Source organism: Panthera onca, chromosome X, assembly GCF_046562875.1.
Source record: "Panthera onca isolate mPanOnc1 chromosome X, mPanOnc1 haplotype 2, whole genome shotgun sequence".
In the NCBI taxonomy this organism is placed as follows: domain Eukaryota; kingdom Metazoa; phylum Chordata; class Mammalia; order Carnivora; family Felidae; genus Panthera; species Panthera onca.
The window spans coordinates 64,953,437-64,966,974 of NC_138357.1; the positions used below are offsets into that span (position 1 = coordinate 64,953,437).

The window sequence follows — 13,538 nt, forward strand, 5'->3', positions numbered from 1 at the left end:
CTAGGGTAGGAACTCTTTTTGTATGGAATTACAGGTTAATAGAATTAGCTGAGTAATTGACTGATAATGAAAACACATAAACCATTTGAATATAATAAAAAAAACCAATAATGACAGCAATAATAATACGGAAGTCACTCCATATTCAAAATATCTGTTTTTGGAATAATTATGTGTATATTTTGGAATCAAAACTCAAAATATTTTATATGGGAAATGTGAGCTTATTTATCTTGAATTGTATATTACTGAGGTTAAGGGTGCTTACTTTTTGCACCCAGATTTCATTGAACCAAGAAATTGATAAATAGGAGATTCAAAAAGAAGATTCTTCAAGGAAAAAAAGAAGCACAAAGAAGCTGCCATTTGAATGTCAGGTGCAGTGGCACATCTTTCCTACTCCCTTTTAAAAAAAAACAAACAGAATTTATTGTCAAATTGGTTTCCATACAATACCCAGTGTTCATCCCAACAAGTGCCTTCCCCCATGCCCATAACCCACTCTCCCCTTTCCCCCACCACCCATCAATCCCTGGGTTTGTTCTCAGTCCTTAAGAGTCTCTTATGGTTTGCCTCCCTCTCTCTCTGTAACTTTTTTCCCCTTCCCCTCCCCCATGGTCTTCTGTTAAGTTTCTCAAGATCCATATATGAGTGAAAACATATGGTATCTGTCTTTCTCTGTCTGGATTATTTCACTTAGCATAATACCCTCCAGTTCCATCCACATTGCTGCAAATGGCCAGATTGCATTCTTTCTCATTGCCAAGCAGTATTCCATTGTGTATATAAACCACAATTTCTCTTTCCATTCTTCAGTTGATGGACATTTAGGCTCTTTCCATAGTTTGGCTATTGTTGAAAGTGCTGCTATAAACATTGGGGCACAAGTGCCCCTATGCATCAGCACTCCTGTAACCCTTGGGTAAATTCCTAGCAGTGCTATTGCTGGGTCATAGGGTAGATCTATTTTTAATTTTTTGAGGAACCTCCACACTGTTTTCCAGAGTGGCTGCACCGGTTTGAATTCCCACCAACAGTGCAAGAGGGTTCCTGTTTCTCCACATCCTAGCCAGCATCTATAGTCTCCTGATGTGTTCATTTTAGCCACTCTGACCAGGGTGAGGTGGTATCTCAGTGTGGTTTTGACTTGTATTTCCCTGATGAGGAGTGACATTGAGCATCGTTTCATGTGCCTGTTGGCCACCTGGATGTCTTCTTTAGAGGAGTGTCTAGTCATGTCTTCTGCCCATTTCTTCATTGAACTATTTGTTTTTTGGGTGTGGAGTTTGGTGAGTTCTTTATAGATTTTGGATAGTAACCCTTTGTCTGATGTGTCATTTGCAAACATCTTTTCCCATTCCATTGGTTGCCTTTTAATTTTGTTGATTGTTTCCTTTGTAGTGCAGAAGTTTTTATCTTCATGAGGTCCCAATAGTTCATATTTGCTTTTAATTCCCTTGCCTTTGGAGATGTGTCAAGCAAGAAATTGCTGTGGCCGAGGTCAGAGAGGTTTTTTTCCTGCTTTCTCCTCTAGGGTTTTCATGGTTTCCTCACATTCAGGTCCTTTATCCATTTTGGGTTTATTTTTTTGCACAGTGTAAGCAAGTGGTCTAGTTTCATTCTTCTGCATGTTGCTGTCCAGTTGTCCCAGCACCATTTGTTAAAAAGACTATACTTTTTTCCATTGGATACTCTTTCCTGCTTTGTCAAAGTTTAGTTGGCCCTACATTTGTGGGTCCAATTCTGGGGTCTCTATTCTATTCCATTTCTCCTACTCCTAAAAGCAATGTTTTTCTCCTGGAAATCAGGTACTGAGTTGGAAGGCAGAAATTCCGAAGGAAAAGGAAATAAGCAGAGATCTGAAACTGATAACCATTCTTGTGGATATATTTCTTAGAATTTAGCATCCCCATTATGGTAAGGAAAGTAGGTAATCATTTACTGTGTATAATTTCAAAGACACTGATGTAAAATCCATTTTCTTAAAAATATCTTCCCCTCCAGTTTTCTTCAGTGTCTTTCATCCTTCCATTAAAAATAAATGATTAACACTTTGAATTAAAGTTTATCCCTAAACCTTGGATTCAGATATCTCTGGGAAAGTTCATATTATGCCAACATTATTCACTAGCATCTCAGTATGAATAAATTGATCAGATTTATTGGGTGGTCCTATAAGCATAAGAATACAGGACATTTGTCCTCTCTTTGCATGATGTAAATTACCTGCAAGGGCTTCTGGACCACCTAATAAATGGGCTCTAACCCCTTCAACCATTCTTCTAAGAAATGTAGTAATGTTCTAGAAAGATTTTCCCTCCCTTTTAGAAAAAAATAAATACGTTTAAAGTGAAATTAATATGTTGGGATGAGCACCGGGTATTGTATGTAAGCCAATTTGACAATAAATTATATTTAAAAAATTAAGTCTTTGGTATCCCAAAATTACCCTAGAAGTGTAATCCGTTCTAATCTAAAAAGTAGTAATGAAATATAGTATAGGTAAGACTCTTCCATTATAAGTACTCATAAAATTATTACTTTTGATACCATTACAACACTAAATTATATTCAAAAATAAATCACTTTAAAGAAAACAGACCAGACAGAGATAGTTACTGTCTCTGAAACACAACTTAACACTCATTCATAACTCATTTAACACATCAAAATATGTACCTTGCAATGAATAATATGTACCTTGCAATGAATAAATACACTATTTAACAGCACAAAGTGTGTTTTCTACTAGGTTATTATTTTAATAATAAAGTACATGCAAAATCAATACTTGTCCAGAGAAAACATTAGAAAATCTTCCATTCCTCTCAGATATTAGAAATAATTTTGATTTTACCAGTTTCTCCTCCAACCATATTAGTATCATAATTATGTGCATAAAACAACTCCTTTTTATAAAAAATATGATGGAGCCCTTGGTTGATTCCCACACTCCTTCCAGATGAGTGGTAGTATGTGTCTTTATTATATAGTGCACAGATTTTAAGTAAATCACTTTTTAAAGTTAGAGATTTTTGTTAAAACATGTTTCAAAGTACTATAATATTTAAAACCTCAGATTTAATTACTACTCTTAGTCTTCTGCACTTTTTCCCAAAAGATGAATCTCCTTCCCCAGCTGCTGGGAGGTAGGCTGTGCAGGCCTCAGAATGGTAGGACTGGGGTAAAACTGGACCAGAAAAGTTACTGCAGGGTCTACATGCCTGGTTGCCTTCAGCTTGTAAAGGCAGCTTGACCGTCACCACTTAAAGTGAGAAAAACAATGTGATGAGTCTTTTAAGAGGTGTATCATCTCTTCATCTTTTTTTTCTCTGGCCTAAGCTTAGTAATTAATTGTGCATTACTTCTTTCGTAGGCTCAAACAGTGCAGTAAACAGTCAGAGATATTCAATGTTAGTCTAGAAGCATGGTGGAAACTCTCTCTTCTAGGCAGGTCAATACATTTCCATAGGTGTTCTTTAGAAATAGTTTAAGAGAACCAGAACTGTGATTGTCACTTATAGGATCTGTTCTGGCCCTATAGAGGCAATTTGGGTCACATCATATGTATTTTGGCAAGCTATCTGACCTGGTAGATTCAATATGGCTTCTTATACAGTCATAGAAATTACTGTAGGTGTATTTGTTTCCTGTTCTTACTTTAAACATACCAGAAGCTTGAGTTTGAATATTCATTTTACGAGTAGGTGTGTCAGATGATGTTTAATAATGACACTTAAATGTAGGAAATAGTTTTTTAAGTCTTCAAACCTTACTGTATAATCACACATGAGAGATAAAAATGATTCCATGTTTATACCACTTTGTTTTCACAGAATAACATGTTGTTCATCCTACTTAAAATACAATAAAAATATTATATTTGAATATAAATTGTGATTACTATAATAAATAGACAACTACATTGCCTCTAAGTACCAAGACTCAGTGTCCATTGCAGCAAAACTAAGTGCTTATGATGAGCCCAAGCAAATACTCTCTGTGTCTTAGGTTCACAGATAAAATTGCTGGCGCTAATTCACTTCATATATTCACAAAGGATTTTCCATGGAGTTGGATGCTCTCTTGTCTTGAAAGTCGTCTTCTGAACTCATTAGTGGTGAAGTAGTATATGACTGGGTCAAGACAGGAATTCAGACTAGCAAGACAGAGGGCAGCAGAATGAAATATTAGAATCACCCTTCTGGCTAGGCAGCTTTGAATTTTGTTGGACTTGACCAGGAAATCTAAAGGAAAACTGAAGTGATAAGGTGCAAAGCAAATTAAGAATACTCCTGCACAGGTTAGAATCATCTTCAAGGTTTTCTTTTTCTCCCCAAGGTCTTGGACCACAGGATATTTATCATGCAGTGATAAAACTGTCTTCCAGGTACAGTAAAGGATAATCAGAAGAGGAGTGACAAACCCAATCAGCTCACCAATGGTCATCATGGCAATAGATTGGACCAGATTGACATTCCTGGTAGGAAGACCCACAAAGCATTTGGTTCTGTTGCCTGAAGTGTCATCACTGGTTCTGAAGAGAGGAAAGAGCAGACAGGCAAGGCAGATGATCAACCATCCAGCGATGCTGATGTATAGGTCATATTTCTGTTTGCAGTCATGGAAGCGAAAGGGGTACATGAGACACCAAAATCGTCGCACACTTATGCAGACCAAGAAGTAGATGCTTGCATACATGTTGACATACTTCAGGTAGAAACAGAACATGCAAAGACCAGTCCCAAATGGCCAGTCATGATTCAAGTAGTAAAAGATCCTCAGTGGCAGGGAGAGAACTTGTAGTAAGTCAGCAATGGCTAAGTTTATCATGAATATCACAGCCCTTTTGGTTTCTTTCATATAGCCATAAAATACCCACAAGGCTAATATGTTCCCTATGAGACCTGGCACAAGAATTACAGTGTATGTCACTGCATAGATAAAATATCGAAAATCTCTATTGTCTCCATCTGGCACAGCACAAGTGTCATTTGCAGGCATGTTTCTTTCCAGAGCAACTACGTTTGCCAAATGGTGATTCAAAACATAAATTCACAATCAACAGCTACTCTTTCTAAAAGACTTATCCATGGGTTGTACAGAGTGAGTGTAAAATAGCTTCCTTTCTCCTGCTTTGGTCTGAGCCCCTACACATAATTTTTGGGTTTTCAAAGAACTATCTGCATATTTTCCTTGGATTTTCTTTTATAGTAACTACACTGAAGTCTAGTGTGCAAACACAGGTGATAAGCTATTATAATTTTCCCTCTTGTTTACTCTGTTATAAGGCCTTCTGGGATATCATGACAGCTGATTCCCATTTGGATCATGAATGTGCCACATAGAAGCTCTTCAAATTTCCATATGATGATAGCCATCTCTTTACAGGTGTTTGACAGGCTGTTTTTCCTTATCTTTGGCTCACATAGAAGAAAGATTTGCTTTAGTACTGAATGAGTCTGCAATTCTTTAGAGATGATTAGCTTGGGTAGATCAGCTTTCTGAGAGTTTTTCAGTTATGTGTTGAAAACTAAAAATTGGGAAACAAAGGCAGCACTGCAAATGAAAAAAACAAATAAGCCAATTATTGTCTGCATTTTTTGCAAAAAAGAAAAAGGCTATGTATACAAAAATCTATTCATTTGAATGGAAAATTCTGAAGTTAGGGTGATAAGCCAGTTTCTATAAGGTACTTTAGAATCACGGGAAAGCACAGCTAGAAGTAACTTGAGAGGTAATGTAGTCTGTGACTGAACCAACATTTTCTGAGAGCTTGTTAGAAATGGGGAAGACTCTCAGACCCCACCTGGGACCTTTGGAATCAGTTTGCAGTTTAAAGAGAACCACAGGTGATTATTATGCCTATTAAAATTTGGGGGGCTTTGATTTAGACCATTGAGTCACAAATCACATTGTCAGACTCATCTGATGGTGTTAAATAAATACAGTTTTCCACAGCTTTCCTGGTGTCTCCTCCAGAGATTCTGATTCATTATAGAAGGCCCCAAATTTGTATTTTTAAAAAGTTTCCCATATGATTAAGATATAGTTGACCAAGCATTTCTCCTTGAACCATCATTTTAGGAGCCACTGATTTGGCAGGAATCCTTCTCATATGTCTGAAAATAAGTGGGAAACCAGCCTCTCTTTATTTTATTTATCTTCAAATTGTAATTTAAATTCTAGATAGTTAACATATAGTGTAATATTAATCTCAATGATTTAGTGATTCATCACTTGCATATAACAACCAGTGCTCAACACAAGTGCCCTCAATATCCCATCACTCATTTAGCCTATCCTCCACCCACCTCCCTCCATTAACCCTCTGTTCTCTATCTTTAAGGGTCTCTTACAGTTTGTTTCCCTCTCTCTTTTTCCCTCTTCTCATATGTTCATCTGTTTTGTTTCTTAAATTCCACATATGAGTGGAATCATATGGTATTTGTCTTTCTCTGACTGACTTATTTCGCTTAGCATAAAACACTCTGGCTCCATTCACATCTTTGCAAATCAGCCTCTCTATAAATAGTTCATTGACATGGATCATTTAGTCACCTCTTAATTATCCAAGATAACAAACCATAGCACCAGTAGAGAGAGTCCAAGTTCCAAGGTGGTTGAATCGACTGGACTCATGACCTTTGTCTGAGGTAAATAAATTTTAGCTTAGGAACTTGGATAGTTGCCCCAAGGCTGCTGAAATCCAGGAGGATTTAACTGGCTTAAAGATATGTGGGAAGAACAAAGTGAAATAAGAATTATGAAACATTCTGCATTATATTATCAAATCCATGTGGCTTAAAGTGTGCTTTATTCAGCCCCTGAAGGAATTGTTATTGTTCTTATTTTGCCTCAATTGCTTCATAAGAAAAATAGTACATTTTGTTCAAAAACATAGTGTTCACTTTAACTAAAAGACCTGATGTAAAATATGAACTATGCATCATACTGAAGAGGTTAAATACTTGAGATTTCTCAGTTAAGGGCAAAGTAGAAACATGGTGTTATAAAATACAAGGAAACAAAACTGTAAAGCATTATTGTTGAAAGAGTAATTAAAATTAGAGGTTGTTTAGCTCTGAAATTGAAATACGTCTTTGTAATATTTTCACAGGTAGTGATTTTGGATAGGTGACAGGCCAAATCAGGTGGCAGACCGATCAAAAGCCTGGGGTTCCAACCTCCTTTTAACTATATAGAAGTCATTATCTTCTAATGTCAGTGAATAAACATTAGAAGTTTATACAAATATACATCCAGTAAACCTTTATTGAACATCCATCTTCCCTATCATGGCCAATGACTCTTCTGGATTTCATTTGAGCTGTAGCTCTTTCCAACTATACATAAGAACTCATCTCCTAATGACATTTTCTCTCAGAGGAAAAAACAAAGTTCTTTTCAATGGCCTACATCTTCTTACATGATCTGGTCCCTGTTACACATCAAGCTCACCTCCTAATATTCTCTTGCCCTCTGCTCCAGCCACTTTGCCATTCTTGCTGTTGGGTGAACAGACCAGTAAACTCCTACTTCAAAGCCTTTGAATTGGCAGTTCCCTGTGCCTGAAATGCTTTAGACCAGTTATTTACTTGTTGCATTCATTCATCTCCTGCAGATATTTACCTAAATGTTACCTTTTGGTGAGGCTTCCCCTGATGTTTCTACTTAAAACAGCAGTTCTCTTCCAACATTCCGCATCTCCTTTCAGTATTTATTTTATTCATTTTCATTCATAATTAACATACTTTATGGGTTTTTTTTACTTATTTTGTTTTTATATATTTTCCCTACTAGAATGTAAAGTCCATGAAGACAGGGATTCTTATGTTTTGTTTACTTTGCTGTATGCTAGAACCAAAGACTGTGCAAAACACAAAGTAAGTTCTCAGTATTAGTTGAATGAAATCGTCACAGTAAATAAAAATTAGTTGAATATAAAAATCAACATTCCCAAAAATTATCATCTCTCAAAACTTCAAACCTGATTCTTCTCTAGATTTCCTTATTGCTATTAATTTCATCAATATTTTCCCAGGTTGTCTCAAAGTCTTGGAGGCATTGACTCTTTGTCACTTATTCTCCACTTCCAGACAAGTTTCTAAGGGGGAAATAGCATACTATGGGGGGAATTAATGTATGTTTAGAAGTTAGACTGACCTAGGTTTAAATTTCTGCTCTTTCAATTAATAGCTATGTGACCTTGGGTATATGACTAAACCTCTCTGATCCTTAATTTTCTCATTGGTAAAATCAGAATAATCATAGTACCTAACCTATAGAGTCAGTGTAAGAATTAATTGTGCTATTGTATGGAATCTATTTTGCACAGTGTCTGGTACATAATAAGTGCCCAATAAACACGTGAGTTATAACTGATATTATTACTATTTTCTGCAATTGCATTGTTTAACACAACCATCTCATTTTTAAAATTCACATTGTTTTTACTCTAGTTCAGGTCTTCATTAACTGAATTTGTCTCCCTATCCCATATCTTTTCCTAATCTATTATGTATAATGCCATCAGATGTTTTTCTGAAATGAACTTTTTAAAGAGCATTAATGACTCCCTGTTGCTCATCAAATCACAACGTGCATAGCCTTGTAGTCAATGGCCTCCTTAAAATACAGTGCCTCCTACCTTTAGAGTTTTGTCTCCCATTACTCTCCTGGCATGATCCACACTCCAGCCGAAAGGAACTCCTTACTGTTCAAACTTACCTTTTTTTCCTCCCCACAAGCATTTGCACATTATTCTACTCATCCTGGAATATCTTCTTTTTAATATTAGTCCTACCTATTTGTAAAAGCCTTTTTCAGATTTCCTGTTCTTCGTGGACACTTTTGTGATGAACTCAACACTGTTACGCTAACCCCCTTTTTAAATACTCATTTATATCTCTCTCATAGTACCTAACATTATCTACTTTTTAGTTAGTAATTTTTGTCTGTGTCTTATTTATGCCTCTGTTCCCCTGCCAATCCCACGTTACCACAATGAGGCCAGAAATCCCTTGAAGTGAAGGGCTGGGTCTTAAACACCTTTATATCCCCTGGAACACCTAGAGCCATGTTTAGAATGTGGTGGATTCAGCAAATATTTATTCAGCAAATATTTACTCAGCATCTACCATTTGCCAGGCACTATTCTTGGTACTGGGGATATTGACAGTGGAACAAGGTACATGATCTCTATCTTCTTGGACCTTATTTTTCTAGTGAGGAAGAATGATAATTGCCACACAATATTAAAAAATATGTGTTCATAGGCAATGTACAATGTAGTCTATAAGCACAAAAGAGGGGAAACAACTAAAATATTCAGAACATTTTCCTTAAGTAAAGTGAACTTAAAGTCATGACTACCTTTCTGAAGTCTATACTTTTCCTTTTGGTCATTCCCTCATTGCCCACATTTTAGTGCATTTTCATATGTATATCCTAGCCTGTAACCTTGAAATGTTCCTGAATAGAATGTCTCCCTTAAAATTCCTCTGGCTTCCTCTGGGAGAGCTGATGATGCTTACCCTTTGTTTAAATACCATTATTTTCTAATAGGGAAAGTTACCTGGGATGACTGAAAAGGTTTTCCATCATGGAAAAAGCCCTAGTTAACTGTTCCATAATGAATATAAATTGTCCATTATCTAAGAGTGTTGGATACAAAAAAAAATGAAGGAGGCATTTTTTTTTCAGAGCATGCCACTATTTTTTTGAGATTTTCCTTTCTCAGGAAAAAATCCATATTTAACAGGCACTGAAACAGACTCCACTTTTGAATGAGGTATTTATGTGAAGAAACTTGCCAGACTCCTTGATCAAATTATTTATTTATTTCCTTTCAGGAGCTTATTCTTCCTTAATTTTACTTACTTCCTGATATAAGTAAAAAGAAAAAATTTAAAAAAAAATGAAAAAAAGAAATAAAAAATGAACTAATGGACTAAATCCGTCCTCTTTCGCAGCAATCTGCAGGTCAGAAACTATTTCATATGGAGTTCTCATGGGAAGATATTATTTTCATTTATGAATATTTATGTTGATCCAAACCTGAAGATTCATTAAATTTCACTTACGATATGGTTCAAGTGTATTTTCCAGTAATACTATGTCTTTGCTTATTCAGGAAAAACATAACTCAAATGAATATCAGGGATAGCTTTTTGTGTTATTTTACTGAGACGTCCTTGAACAAGTTACTATTATCTATGAAGATGCTAGACTTTTATCCATCAAAATGTATTTCTGTATTTTAATAAAAGAAAGTGAATTATTAAAAATATTACACCACCAAATGGCCTAATTTTTAATGGTGGCCTTTGAGACCTATTAGTGACAAGGGAAGACTATATTTTGGAATGTGGAGTTCTGCCCAGCAACTGTCCAATCATAAGTCATAGGTAGCTACTTACTCAAAAGCCAACTTTATTTTAGAATTCTTTCTAGATATATACTGTACTAGGCCAAGAAAAGGCAGACCTAGTGCTTTAAGTGACTGCAAATAATGTGGGGCTAAATAAGGTGTGTACATGTGTGTGGGAGGCAACTGTGCCACTATGATACATAAGAAATCACAAATATTAGATGGAAGAGAGTGAAACAACTTCTTCCTGATTCTTCTTAGCACACAGAGCAAATATCAGGAATTCTTTCTAACTTTTGAAAATCTTTGAAGTCAAAAAGCTTATAATCTTTCCATAAAATGTGTCTGACAACTGCATCTAGGTAAAGAGCTGACTACAGCACAGTAAGCAAATACTTTAGAAAGTCTTTGCCTGGATAATTCTCCTAGGGAATTCACCAGTTCTGCCCCACAGAAAATTAAAATAGAATTTTTATTTTAAAGAGGGGTTTTCTGGGAGAGGGAAGATGGCTGCGTAGGAGGACGCTGGGCTCACCGCGCGTCCTGCCGATCACTTAGATTCCACCTACTCCTGCCTAAATAACCCAGAAAACCGCCAGAGGATTAGCAGAACGGAGTCTCCGGAGCCAAGTGCAGACGAGAGGCCCACGGAAGAGGGTAGGAAGGGCGGCAAGGCGATGCGCGCTCCACAGACTGGTGGGAGGGAGCCGGGGCGGAGGGGCGGCTCCCGGCCAAGCAGAGCCCCCGAGTCTGGCTGGCAAAAGCGGAGGGGCCAGACGGACTGTGTTCCGACAGCAATCGCGACTTAGCGTCTGGGAGGTCATAAGTTAACAGCTCTGCTCAGTAAGCGGGAAGGCTGGAGGACAAAGGGAGGGAGAGCTGCTGAGCCCCCGGACGACAGAGCTCAGTTTGGTGGGAAACAAAGGCTCTCGCCAGCGCCATCTCCCCCGCCCATCCCCCAGCCAAAATCCCAAAGGGAACCAGTTCTGCCAGGGAACTTGCTCCCAAACACGCAACTCTGTGCTCCTGCGGAGCCAAACCTCAGGCAGCGGATCTGACTCCCTTGCTGCCACAGGGCCCCTCCTGAAGTGGATCACCTAAGGAGAAGAGAGCTAAGCCTGCCCCTCCTGCCCCTGTGCACATTGCCTACCCACCCCAGCTAATATGCCAGATCCCCAGCACCACAAGCCTGGCAGTGTGCAAGTAGCCCAGACGGGCCACACCACCCCACAGTGAATCCTGCCCCTAGGAGAGGGGAAGAGAAGGCACACACCAGTCTGACTGTGGCCCCAGCTGTGAGCTGGGGGCAGACATCAGGTCTGACTGCGGCCCCGCCCACCAACTCCAGTTATACACCACAGCACAGGGGAAGTGCCCTGCAGGTCCTCACCACTCCACGGACTAACCAAAATGACCAAACGGAAGAATTCCCCTCAGAAGAATCTCCAGGAAATAACAACAGATAATGAACTGATCAAAATGGATTTAAATAATATAACAGAAAGTGAATTTAGAAAAATAGTCATAAACTTAATCGCTGGGCTTGAAAACAATATAGAGGACAGCAGAGAATCTCTTGCTACAGAGATCAAGGGACTAAGGAACAGTCACGAGGAGCTGAAAAGCGCTTTAAACGAAATGCAAAACAAAATGGAAACAACGACAGCTCGGATTGAAGAGGCAGAGGAGAGAATAGGTGAACTAGAAGATAAAGTTATGGAAAAAGAGGAAGCTGACAGAAAGAGAGATAAAAAAATCCAGGAGTATGAGGGGAAAATTAGAGAACCAAGTGATACAGTAAAAAGAAATAATATACGCATACTTGGTATCCCAGAGGAGGAAGAGAGAGGGAAAGGTGCTGAAGGGGTACTTGAAGAAATTATAGCTGAGAACTTCCCTGAACTGGGGAAGGAAAAAGGCATTGAAATCCAAGAGGCACAGAGAACTCCCTTCAGACGTAACTTGAATCGATCTACTGCACGACATATCATAGTGAAACTAGCAAAATACAAGGATAAAGAGAAAATTCTGAAAACAGCAAGGGATAAACGTGCCCTCACATATAAAGGGAGACCTATAAGACTCGTGACTGATCTCTCTTTTGAAACTTGGCAGGCCAGAAAGGCTTGGAACGATATCTTCAGTGTGCTAAACATAAAAAATATGCAGCCGAGAATCCTTTATCCAGCAAGTCTGTCATTTAGAATAGAAGGAGAGATAAAGGTCTTCCCAAACAAACAAAAACTGAAGGAATTTGTCACCACTAAACCAGCCCTACAAGAGATCCTAAGGGGGATCCTGTGAGACAAAGTACCAGAGACATCACTACAAGCATAAAACATACAGACATCACAATGAGTCTAAACCCGTATCTTTCTATAATAACACTGAATGTAAATGGATTAAATGCACCAACCAAAAGACATAGGGTATCAGAATGGATAAAAAAACAAGACCCATCTATTTGCTGTCTACAAGAGACTCATTTTAGATCTGAAGACACCTTTAGATTGAGAGTGAGGGGATGGAGAAATATTTATCATGCTACTGGAAGCCAAAAGAAAGCTGGAATAGCCATACTTATATCAGACAAACTAGACTATAAACTAAAGGCTGTAACAAGAGATGAAGAAGGGCATTATATAATAATTACAGGGTCTATCCATCAGGAAGAGCTAACAATTATAAATGTCTATGCACCGAATACCGGAGCCTCCAAATATATAAAACAATTACTCATAAACATAAGCAACCTTATTGATAAGAATGTGGTCATTGCAGGGGACTTTATCACCCCACTTACAGAAATGGATAGATCATCTAGACACATGGTCAATAAAGAAACAAGGGCCCTGAATGATACATTGGATCAGATGGGCTTGACAGATATATTTAGAACTCTGCATCCCAAAGCAACAGAATATACTTTCTTCTCAAGTGCACATGGAACATTCTCCAAGATAGATCATATACTGGGTCACAAAACAGCCCTTCATAAGTTCACAAGAATTGAAATTATACCATGCATACTTTCAGACCACAATGCTATGGAAGCTTGAAATCAACAACAGGAAAAAGTCTGGAAAACCTCCAAAAGCATGGAGGTTAAAGAACACCCTACTAACGAATGAGTGGGTCAACCAGGCAATTAGAGAAGAAATTAAAA

At 37.9% G+C, this 13,538-nt stretch overlaps 1 protein-coding gene across 3 annotated transcripts in view; it reads right to left on the reverse strand.

The window, feature by feature from the left end:
* Window positions 1–418: 418 nt before the first annotated feature.
* GPR174 (G protein-coupled receptor 174) overlaps window positions 419–13,538 on the reverse strand; it is a 63,566-nt gene continuing 50,446 nt past the window's right edge. For all 3 annotated transcript variants that reach the window (XM_081793840.1, XM_081793838.1, XM_081793839.1), the window contains one exon: window positions 419–5,559. In XM_081793840.1, the coding sequence (XP_081649966.1) occupies window positions 4,045–5,004 (960 nt within the window). In that variant the 5' untranslated portion in view covers window positions 5,005–5,559 and the 3' untranslated portion in view covers window positions 419–4,044. The remainder of the gene's footprint in view (window positions 5,560–13,538) is intronic.